This window comes from Urocitellus parryii, chromosome 8 (assembly GCF_045843805.1).
Source record: "Urocitellus parryii isolate mUroPar1 chromosome 8, mUroPar1.hap1, whole genome shotgun sequence".
NCBI lineage: Eukaryota > Metazoa > Chordata > Mammalia > Rodentia > Sciuridae > Urocitellus > Urocitellus parryii.
The window spans coordinates 21257938-21270459 of NC_135538.1; the positions used below are offsets into that span (position 1 = coordinate 21257938).

General features: G+C 34.5%; 1 protein-coding gene across 5 annotated transcripts in view; it reads right to left on the minus strand.

The window, feature by feature from the left end:
* The window catches only part of Utrn (utrophin), a 514146-nt gene that overhangs the window by 299605 nt on the left and 202019 nt on the right, over positions 1–12522 (minus strand). For all 5 annotated transcript variants that reach the window (XM_026397636.2, XM_026397635.2, XM_077801941.1 and 2 more), the window contains 5 exons: positions 10347–10526; positions 8213–8341; positions 7722–7892; positions 4599–4760; positions 4073–4210 (listed from right to left, as the gene is read on the minus strand). In XM_026397636.2, coding sequence (XP_026253421.2) covers positions 4073–4210; positions 4599–4760; positions 7722–7892; positions 8213–8341; positions 10347–10526 — 780 coding nt within the window. The remainder of the gene's footprint in view (positions 1–4072; positions 4211–4598; positions 4761–7721; positions 7893–8212; positions 8342–10346; positions 10527–12522) is intronic.

The window sequence follows — 12522 nt, forward strand, 5'->3', positions numbered from 1 at the left end:
CATCTATAAATTCAAAAATGTTAGTGGAAATGATCACAAATGCCTATTCATTCAGTTAGTGACCTTGAAAATGCTTACAATACCTAAATGAAACAATGAAACCTAAGGCTCCAGACTCAAATTTGTGAGTCAGTAACATGGTGTTAACTTCAGAGGTCTGTATTTATTGCCTCCTAGAATTTGATGAACTACTGCTTTCATCAATTCCTGAGCAGCCAGGTAGGAAGTCTACAGGTTTCCTGACTTTACCAATAGGATTAATTACACTTCTAATATTAATTTTACCATCCTCATACCATATATTTAAATTTTAGTCAGAAAAAAAATTCTAGATATGTGTGTATATTGTCTACAAGAGCAAATTCTATTTTTAAGCAATTATAAAAGAATGCCGAAATAAATAATACATTCGCCCAAGAACCACTTTTGGCTTTAATTTTGGTTTTGGTTTGGTTTCTGTGGCACTGGGGACTGAATCCTGGATGCTCTAACACTGTACTACATCCCAAGCCTTTTTATTTTTTTATTTTGAGACAAGGTCTTGCTAAGTTGTTAAGGCTAGCCTCAAACGTGTTATCCTCCTGCCTCAGCCCTCTTAATCATGGGGATTACAGGTGTGTGCCACCATACCTGGCAAGAACCAGCTTTCAATTAAAAAATGCTAAAAGAAAAAAATATAAAATAATGTCTTCTTGTTTTTATTTCCAATAAGATAATTTGTTTGGGAAGATCACAAAATGAGGCTTAACTGTTTCATCTTATCTTTAAGGAAAAAGAAAACAACCAATAAAAGTACATATGGGTTGAGTGATATGTCAAAGGAGTAGAAGAGAAACTGGGTCCCCTTCTCCTGCATGGCTTCCTACCCATGAATCAGGATCCTGCAGACAGGCCATCTGGTGTATTCAAGACCAAAAATGGCTCCAGACTTGGTGTCTGTAGGACATTTAACTTTGTAATGCTTTTCTTCATTGAGTTTCATTAGGTATAACCATGTGCCAAATTTTTGTTTTAAGTTTGCTCTAGTGGATATGTCTGAGAGCCACTTTTCTACCTCAGCAACTTCTCCAAGATCAGGGATTCTGTGCTGCTTCCTCAGTTACATAACAGACTGTCATTCGTCAAAGCCACCTGGACCTGAGGCTTTAGAATGAACTGGGGAGGTCAGTAGGTATTAAAAAGCTCTAAGTTAAAAAAATAAATCACATTCATCAAGACTGCCTCTTTTTCTGTCCAGACTGTAAAGACAACCCAGGATTTTTCTGGGCTTTCATACTCGTGCAGAGGCAGCAAGGCAGTTCAAGATGTGCTTTCTATATTCCCAGAATAGATTTCCCCCCCAAGAGAGTAATCAATCAAAATGCCTTGAAGAAGGAAAAAAAAATGTCCTTAAGATCTGACCTGACCTAGACTTTCCTTCTGGAAAATTTTATTTTTAAAGAATTCTGCAAAGACACAGAAACAGAAAGACACTACAGGTTAGTATTGAAATGAGACGGTGTTACATGATATGGCTCATCACACCAAACTTGAGTCTAAATAGATGGAGTTTATTTTAACTGAGTATTTTATAAAATCTTATATAAGTTTTGTTTTTGTCAAACTATAGGGAGGAAAAAGACAGAACTACACAGAATTGACCCTTTACCAATTCTTGAGGATAAGAACTTTTAGGTTAAAAGACATGAAAAAAGAATTAAAAATCACATGTGGCTAAATAAAAATTTTAAATCAGTACATGTTAAAGGTAAACTAATTAGAAGATGAAAACCAATAAAATAATGTTATAGCAAATATGACAGGGGGCTAATATCTTTATTTAATAAAGCCCTCATGCATATTTCAGATTAGTTACAGCCTAGTCCACAAACGGGAAAAGGTGATCTAATACATATTTCAAATAAGAAAATGAGTCCTGTAATTGGTGGCCTTCAATCTTGACTGTACATTAGAATCATCCAAAAAGTTTTTGTTTTCCTAAATAACCACATCTAGATTTTACTTGAAAGATTCTTATTGAAGAATTCAATTGAAGGTACTGCTGTTTTGGGTTTTTTGTTGTTGTTGTTGTTGTTGTTATTGTTGTTTTATTTGTTTGTTTTTCAACTTCCTCAAATGATTCTAAAGGTCATAGTTAAGAACAATATTGATTTAGAAAACTATATATCATATTTGAAAATATATATATATATATATATATATATATAACATATTTGTTCTAATGAAACAAGTAAATCATTTTAGTTACAATTAATAAGGCTAATGAAACCACATGGAATGCACCTGAAATAGCTTAAAGCTTTTTAAAAATTAATGTATGTATTGAAAGCCTAAAAATTACTTCTATTTTAGATCAGTAATAATTGCTGATTTGAGATCTAAAGTTTAAAGAAGAATATACTCCTCAATGGAACACTTTCAGATAATGTCTACATAAAAAGATTCATTTTTATATAATTGAAAGTGAATATATGACAATTTTAATAAAGATAAACACAAGAAAATAACTTCTAGTGTTGTCTAAGTGTGGGAAAATTAGCACTCTCCCCTCTTCATTATGGAAGTATTAACTGGCATAAATTTTCTATTGGGTTGTTTGGAAAATCTAGTAAATAGCCAATGTATGTACAACGTCACTTCAATAGCAAGGAATTCTAAGAATTGATCCCAAGAGGCATTAAGAGATGAACATTCCCTGGGTTCAATCCCCAGTACCAAAAGAAAAAAGAAATGAGCATATAGATACATGTAAGATGAATGAGAAATGGCGTGGAGTCTCCAGGAAGTACAAGGAGAGACAGATCCTTTAAAAAGTCCCAATAAAACAAATTACTCTGATGAAATCTGATACGTGTTAGAAGTGAAAAATGGAGCTATATCTGAAAAGATAATGCATTTTTAGGGTAAAAGAAAAAGACAAAATCTCTCCAGGAAGTAGGAGTAGACTCAGAGGTGCCAAGGTGGATAGTGCGTTTAGGAAAATGTAAAGAAAAACCAGCAAAGCTCTCTACATGGGGAGGGACAGAAAGAAGACGTAGCCTTGAGATGATGTTATACTGATGACTCTTGCACTTAAAGCCTCTGTATTTTGCAATCTTTCTGAAGGTAAAGGTATGGCACAATCAGCTATAACTTTGGGGAAAATAATTCTGAAGAAAATAAGAAGGATTGCACCAGAGTAAGAAAAACTGAACATAAAAAAAAAACCTGAAGGGGACACATTATAACAACTGGGGAGAAAACCATTGGTCTGGGAATAACGGAAAAGTATAGTGAACCAAGAGATGTTAAGGCACTTTCCCATGGTCCTATAATAAGGATTGAGTGCTGACTTCCAGTTCAGACCTATATCTGCTTCATTCAGTCCCATGGTTTTGTTCTCTGCTTGACGTGGAAGAGGAACATGGTATGTGGGATCAAGAAATAGCTGAGTGATGCTAGAGTCTGCCCTGAGAGACTGGCTAGTTTTTAAGGTCATTGACTGAGGTAGAAAATAAATCAGGAAAAATGAGGGTATGGGGAAAGGGCAGTCACTTTGAGGCATATCACAAGGCTGCATCCAGTAGCAAGCCACATCTACACTGGAATCGATTCAGAGTCCAAAATCATCAAAGCAAACCAATTCCTTAGGAGTTTCCATAGAGCAGACCCCTTGGGATCACCAGACCCAGTTACGATGCAGCACTGTCAACTAAAGGCGAATCCTGTTCTTGAATATAAATCACAGTACATCAGTTTCGACTGGTTATTTATGAACTAAAAAAATTTTTGATGTGCCCAAGACCTCCACATATCAAATGCAGAACTGAAGGAGAGAGTCACTTCAGAAAAGGACTGAATTTTTTTCTACGTTTCATACATGATCAGAAAAGACCACTAATAAGGTTTTATTCTTCTACTTCTTTGACTCCTGCCTCATCCAAAAATATCAGTCTATCTAGTAAAATGCATTAAAGGAGGAGATAATATCCCAACAGGTTTCTTTTAAAGCATCCAAGAATATGAAATCAAACAACCCAATGGCAGGAGCTGAATAAGTTTTGTAAATGCAACCAGGATTCTCCCATCAGACCTTAATTTTGTTGTATCTTGTGTGCAAAAGTAACAACTGCAAACGGATCTTTTCTTTCCTATTGTCCTCCATAGGCTGATGGAGCATTTGTTCTCCTCTTCGTAGAACTTCCTCAATCTGGGCTCTCTCCTCGTCCATCTGAATGTTTAAAGGGAAAAATGATTCAAAAGAAAAATGCATAGTTATTTACTATCATCAGCAAGTGAGAGAACTAACATATGAAGTACAGCAGAAGTCATCATAACCTGAATGATAAAAATAATTCATGTTTCACTTAAAATACTTCATATTTGAAATTAAAATATCCCAAAGCTAGTTTAGCACAAGTTACGCTAAGGATTACATAGTCAGCATGTGGGTGGGGTGGAGTTAAGCATGATTACATAAAGCACTTGACAAATCTTACACTGACACTTAGAAAACCTGGATTTCTTCAGTCATGATTGGCAGGTTATGTGGGTAAAAATATAATTAAAAGAGAAGAAAAAAAATGAGACTGCGGTTTTACAAATCCCCTCCAACCAACCTTTTCATTATCATCACTGGATTCCGAGTGTTTTTCCACAACTTTTAACATGCTTTCTATGTCATTTTCTAATTTGTTCAAGTCAGAGAAAGGCACACCAGCTTCAAATGCTTCGGTGGTAACCAAATGTTGGTACGACAGTGGCTCTTGACCAATAAGCAGCTGTAGAAGAAAAGGGGATCTCTGAAGATGTATTCTTAACTTTCCCCGAATAACCAGAGACAGGGTGTCAAGAGAGGAATGATCATTTATTGGAACTGACTTTAATTTAATTCATTCATATAGCAACAATTTTAACCACATGGGCTTCTGTGAATGACCTGTTTTCTCCAAAGTCTAGCAGAGATGTGAGGTAGTGTGTAATTGATTATGGCTGTGTACTGGATCCTGAGAGCACATGTGAGCATAGAAGGCAAAAGCAACATTCAAAAGCCATCCCTGCCATGGCCACAGAAGGGAGAAATAGGACCCGCCACCCAGTGGAAGGACATCCACAGAATGTTTCCCAGTCACATTGCCCCAGAAGCATTTCTCTTGGACTGTGATACCCAACTATTAAAAAAAAAAAAAAAATACTTCTCAATGCAACATTTTCAGGTTAAGCCTATATGAAAATATTTGTATTTCTATAACAGTAATCACCAAATATTTTTTTAATAAAACTAAATGCAGGAAAATGGCACTTAGTGTTGGCTAAGTGCGGGAAAACTAACACTCTCATAACCTCATTATGGAAGTATTAACTGGTCTAAACTTTCTAATGGGCTGTTTGGAAAAATCTACTTAACAGTTAGATGCACAATTTTGCTACAATTATAAGGAACTCTAAGAATGAATTGACCTCAGTGACATAATAAGAGAAGAACAAATAGATAAGTCTAAAATTATCTTAACAAATGTAATACTCATAAAGGCTCAATGAAAGTGGAAAATGAACTTAGAAAATCTTAACAGATCACCCGATGAAATACTCTGTGACCATTAAGAATCATGTCAAAGGAGAATATGCAAAACAATCAAAAAATTGATATTTAAGTGTCTCTTATGAATAAAAGCAGATATAAATGGCAAAAGATTTGCAGAGGTTATTCATAGGGATGATGGTAAAATTTTTCTTTGTATTTCCTGTTACTCTATCCTGTCTTGTTCATTGTTTTTTATACCAAGAAAATCTCCCATAAATCTATTGAAAAGAATAAATTTAGATCATACAGTAAGGAGATAAGAAAAACAAAAGCCAAAGCAAGATTTTTGTTTATTTTCTTTAAATTGTGAATAATCTAAGCATATTCATAACTATAAAAGATAATTTGGCTTACTCTATCAGATATTTCAAATTAAAGCAAGGTTAGATAATTTTTATTCCCCCCCCCACACACACACACACACAAAAGTGTATCTGTCTTCATTGATAATCTCAATACACAACTCTCTAAAGGTTAACAATATAAAAATGCTCTCCTGAAAAGAAACTGAACAGGAACATCATAGAAAAAGAAATACAAATGGCCAACAAATATGTGAAAAAAATGTTAAACATCTCTAGCAATTAGAAAAGTGCAAATTAACACTACACTGATATCCCGGCTCACTCCACTCAGAATGACAATTATCAAGAATAAATAAATGTTGGCGAGGATGTGGGGGAAAAGGCACACTCATACATTGCTGGTGGGACGGCAAATTGGTGCAATCATCTGGAAAGCAGTATGGAGATTCCTCAGAAAACTTGGAATGGAACCACCATTTGACCCAATTATCCCACTCCTCAGAATATACCCTAAATGACTTAAAATCAGCATACTACAATGTTTATAGCAGCTCAGTTCACAACAGCTAACCTATGGAACCAACCTAGGTGCCCTTTAACAAAGGAATGGATGAAGAAAATCTGGTATATATACACAATGGAATATTAGTCAGCCATAAAAAGAATGACTTTAGACTTTTGTGAGTAAATAGATGGAACTGGAGATTATCATGCTAAGTGAATTAAACCAATCCCCAAAAACCAAAGGTTGAATGTTCTCTCTGATCTGTGGATGTTAACACACAATAAGGTGGAGGGAGGAATCGAAGGTTTGTGGATTACACAAAGAGAAATGAAGGAAATGGAGGGGAGATGGAAATTGGAAAGACAGTAAGATGAATCAGACATAATTCTCCTTTGTTTATATGTGAATACACCAACAGTGAAACTCTACATCTTGTACGGCCCCGAGAACGGGATCCTAATAAAATAAGTTATACTCTATGCATGTATAATACGTCAAAATACACTCTACCGTCAAAATATACTCTATCTATATCTAAAAAAAAAAAAAAGTGAAAAAATTAATTAATATTTTAAAAGATGCCATCCTATGGGCACAAGCCAAGATCCTGAAAAACACAGACTCCTGTGATTCCTGAGAATGGCACATGGTTTAGACAGCCCTGACCTCAGCTCAGCCTTTCCCCCACCAAACCATCAAAATATGCTCATCTTTTCCACTTAACACTTACTGAAGCATCCACTCCTTAAAGCATGGCAGTAGAATGCTCCCTTTCTTTCCCTTATAAAACAAGAATACAGAGAGAAAATGGGAAAGACACAGAGGCACAGCATCACATTGGAGCACAGATGAACACCTTTTTACAGAGAAAAGCTCTTACTTATCTCTTTTAAAATTCATAAACCCCTTCTTTAAATTTATTAAGGCAAGCAGTACACCTCTCTGTAAAATCTAAACTCTGAAGTTACTTGCAATTTTTGCATTTGTCTATGTGTAAGCAAAAAAAAACAAGTGTGTTCAGTTCATATGACAGTATGACTATGAAATTATGGGTTTAATATTCATGCCTTCCTTGGGAATTAATCTCATTATTTCATAGTTAATTTTAACTTCGAATTGAGTGTTTGAAAACTTTTCTCAAACGGGTTGTTTTCTTCAATGGTAATTCCTTGTTTTCTCTCTAGAGGCACAATCATGAATAAAAGGGACAAATGTTCCATTCACAGAAAAAAGCAATTAAAGTCATTTTAATTTTTAAAAATTATGTATATGCCATATTGCCATCTATCATTTAGACACATTCCCATAAGGAAAAAAAATGGTTTTCTCTAAAAATTTAATAACTTACTTTGGCACTTTTGATATGTTGAGACACCTTTTCATAGTTTCTATTCAGTTCAGCTAATTTTGGTTCTACAAGCTCCCTGCTTGCAATTCCACGTGCATTCATCAAAATAATGGCTTGATCACGGACATTTTCAACCTGAAGGTTGGCATCATCCAGCTCAGATATTAAACGCTAATTGTAAAAAGAAAAAAAAAAAACACAAAATTATCCCATGGGAAAAATCAAAATCTAACTTGTGTGTGATGCTTACTCAGAATTAGAGGTGGTTTAAGTAAATGTCTGGGATTCCTAATAAGAATCAGCACAATCAACCAGAGCTGTTCATATAAAACTTATTGGTGATTTCAGCTTTTCCCACCAACTAAATGTTAATAAATCAATTGCGTGAGAATAACTTGAACACAAGTAGCTCAAAACATCCACAAGAGAAAAGACATTTGCAAAAAGTTCTACCCCCTGCCAGGTCTGGCTGATGTGTCTAGACTTGGTACCTTCACGATTTCTTCCCGTTTATTCGCTGGTTTTTTTTCAATCTCATCCAACAGAGCTTCAGCCTGATAAAGCCAGGTACTTATGTGAGCAACGTTTCCATCAAATATTTCCAGCTGGTTTTGATGGTTCTACAAAGGAATTAATAAAACGCTGACACAATCACATGAAATATTTAAGATGATAATCTTAGAAGAGATTTAAAAGACCTTCAAAGAGCAAACCGTATGCTGAATTTAAAGAAGGGTTTCTACCTCCCTGCAAAGCTCTCTTTACTGAATAAATCTCAATACTAAAAATGCACAGCTATGGCTAAGCATTTTTAAACTTGACTTAGATCTCAACACAATACAAAGTTGAAGAATAAAAGACGAAAGTTTCTTTTTCAATTTCAAGTTTGTCTCTTATTCCTCTTTCCTAGATTGCAACTGATCTCATTATCCCTCTCAATCATGTATTTTTAAAACTCATTAAATGCAATCACACTCAACCTATTCCATTCTGCTGGCTCCACAAACTACATCTGCAGAGAGGACAGGGCCAGTGTCTTTTCTCTCAGTATTGCCAGCACTGAATACTACACCTGGCTCAGACTGCAGTCCTGTTTCCTGGGGTATGACATACAATGTGACTGAGAGAACAAAACAGAAGCAAACAGCTGAGCAGATTAAAACTGGGGAAGTTGTTGAGGCTGAGGAAATTAAACTTGACCACAAACAGGGGGCAGGCCTTCTGATGAAACTGACAACTTCATGATATTTTATAGGAAAAAGGAAACTAAAAAAATCTTAGAAGACTTAATGAAAGGAAAAAAAATATTAATCTATGACACAGAAAAATCATTGAAATAGAAAATGTGGACTAATAAATGCTATGGGCAAAAGGCTAACAGTGTGCTGCCTTCTAAAAAAGAACAGAGAAGAACCAGATGCACGGATCCCTGTAACACAGCTACACAGATTGTTCTAACAGAACTAGAAAGATGTTGCCTGGAAGGAGAATTCAGAAGGTACAAACTGAAGAATATAGAAGCAAAGTCTGTAAGGATGTGGAATAATCTAGTAACAACAAAAGTGAATATATAAAATATTCAAGAGCATTTTCTATGAGCAAGAACCTCAGATCCTTTATTGTAATGATCAATGAACTACTCTGTTAGATGTGTACTTTTATTCCCATCCCTACACAGATATGAACATTGAAGCTTGGTGACATTGCACAATTTACCTGGGGTTATACAGATAACAAGTCATGGGCTGGAATATGAATCTAAGGGAGAGCTTGATCAAAGCCCATGACCTTCCCTGCTCTACACATCCTAATGGATTGGAATAAATGCTCAAACACATTATAACTTATGGTTTTTTCTGTCTGTATCCATTACCCAGTTAATTATATGAACTGGGTAAAAGTCCTAACAGCTATGTCAGGGAAAAAGAATAAATTGTAAGTGGGGAGGATGATGGTACCATATATCCTTGTTAGTCAAGAGGAAAACAGAAAAACCACTATGAAAACTAAACAGTCAAATTCCCATGACATAATTATCAGCATCATGGAATAACCATACTTATAACTTATAACAATTGTCATAATCATAACAATAATGTTTAAAATTGATTGCTTACATATAGTTACATGAGACCACTACATGTTTTAAGTTTTAATCATCACAAGCATTGTATGAAGGAAAAGTATAATAATATCCATTTTATAGATGAGAAAAATTAAAGCATAGAGAGCGTTTAAGTAACCTCCACCTGACTAGCAGTCAAAAATTTTACATAGGTTATGAGATGCTAGAATCCATGCTCTTAACTATTTTAGGACATTGCAAAGAAAATTAAATACTATATGACATTATTACAATGAAACAAAGTACATTTAAATGTTAAAGTACATATTTCCATGCATGCCACAGATATTTTATTCTTTCATTGGTGCACTGTGAATTCTTTCTAGTTATCATCTTTTCAAAGGCAAAATAAAATGTAGTCTGATGAAATTAATTCACAAGCAAAACACTGCTGGGGCACACAGAAAATGGGATTTGAAACTCCAATCAAAGCTGCATTCATTTAGGATTAAGTAAAGCAGAAAGGAACAAGGGAGCATTAAACGTGTCTGGGAACACACCATCAAGGTATTGCACCAGTCCTCTGTCCAGGTGCGAACTCGGCTCCACCCTGCGCTCAGGACACACAGCTTCTCCTCCAGGACGGGCCCGCTGCCTGAGACCAGGTTCTGGAGGGTAGCACTGCTCTCTGTGATGGCATTTAAATCTGTTTTTTTCTTTTCCAGATCCTTCAGAACATTCTAGAAGATAAAAGCACCAAGACCCATTTGATCTTTCAGAATATTAAAAAAATTTATGAACCCTATACATTTTTAACTTCTCTTTCACCTATGCACAGTAATCCACGACTTCCTAGATCTTCTGTAATGTGTCCAAAGTTTACAGACCCAATTTAGCAACAAGGTGAGAGTTCTTAGGTTCCTAACAAATATTACAATGTTTATGCAAAGATCAAAGAATGCAAGAAATTGTGATGTGAAAAGTGTAATTATTTAATTTAAGAATAAATTTTATTTATTACAAAAATACCAATCACCCTCCATCAGAGGTCTAAATAAAAAGAATCAATTTCATTTTTAGGAACAGAAAGCTGTCAAAGCAGAAAGATTCCAGAGCTCAGAATTCTAAAAATTTACAATGAATTTATCTCCTAGACCATCATGGGAATCTATTGCATGTGTACTATTATTACTCACAAGGATTCTGTCCTGGAGCTAAGTGTCTTGATATATAATGTCATATAAACATTACAAAAATGTTTCATCCTAAGAAAATCATTGAAGAACTAACAAGTCTATGATTCGTCTTACAACCACCAAAACATAGAAAAGGATAGTCGGGAAACTATGATAATCTGACTGAAAAAGTCTGAAATTTGAGCAGGCAAAGCTACATTCACAGAAAGGAAAAGTAAAGCACTGAGTTCTCGAAATCAAAAACAACATGGACACATAGCTACCTCACTACTATCACTGCCCTGGCACCTTTTAAAATCTGTTTCATCGTCTTAAACCAACATTTAAATCAATCTCTTCAAGGAGCTCAAGTTTATATTTGAACATCATAAGATCACATTTTGGAAAGCATGCAAATTGCAAACCACAAGTGAGTAAAAGTTTAAACACTCACTTGGCCCCTGTCAATCATTGGTACATTTATGAGAGAAAGGAAATATTTCTTTCACAAATTTTTCACCAACAAGGAGTAAAAAGAAGACCCATAGCACACACTCTCTACTAATTCCTTCAGTGGTTATGTACTAATGGACTAAAATAGTCTGTAAGAGCTATAAGGAATAATTAACTACAAATAATCGAATTTAAATAATATACACATATATGTTAAAGATTTTATAGCAAAGAAAATACATTGAAAATAATGATTTTTGGAATAAAAATACTAATTAGGTGCAGAGATGAAAATGCCATGTAAGTTTTGCATTGAAAATAATTTTACGTAATCTTTAAGTGCAATGACACTAAAATGTTGTGAAATATGCACATTCCTTAAGTCTGAAAACATGGTATTGAAAAGATGGGTGATTATGGTACATGCTGATGTTTAATTTGTTTTATTCTAGTGAAAAGAATGGGCTGTATAATTTGTATACTTCATCTTCATGATTCAAATCTGTTATACGATCAAATGAAATTTAAAAGAGTATAATTCTAGGAAACAAACATCAATATTTATAGTCTTTACCTGAAAAAAAAGTGGCAAGAATCAACTAGAAATAAATTTATATGTATATAAAAAGATTAACTATTAAATATATAAAATTCAACATCACCTGTGTATTATCAGCAATTAGAAAAAAGAAAACACATGCATGCATTCATATAGCAATAGAATAAATATATAGGAGCAAACCTCTTTGCATATCTATATAATGTTTAGAATAAAAACAATCAAAATAGTATGTAGGAATGTGAAGGAAGCTGGCAGAGCACAGGGGATGAGACATACCATATTAATAAAAAGACTCAACAAGATATCAATTCTTCTCCAACAAATCCATTAATTCAATGCAATTCCAGTCAATGTTTAAAACAGTGCTTCTTTTAATAATTTGAGACTAATAATAATTCTTCATATAAGACTGACTATATACCAAAAAAGAAGCAAAAAGACTGCGAAATCCTTAATTATAATTAAAATATAGCATAAAATTGCATAGACAAAAACCAGGCATGGTGGTTCACACCTGTAATCCCAGCCACTCAGGAGGCTGAGATG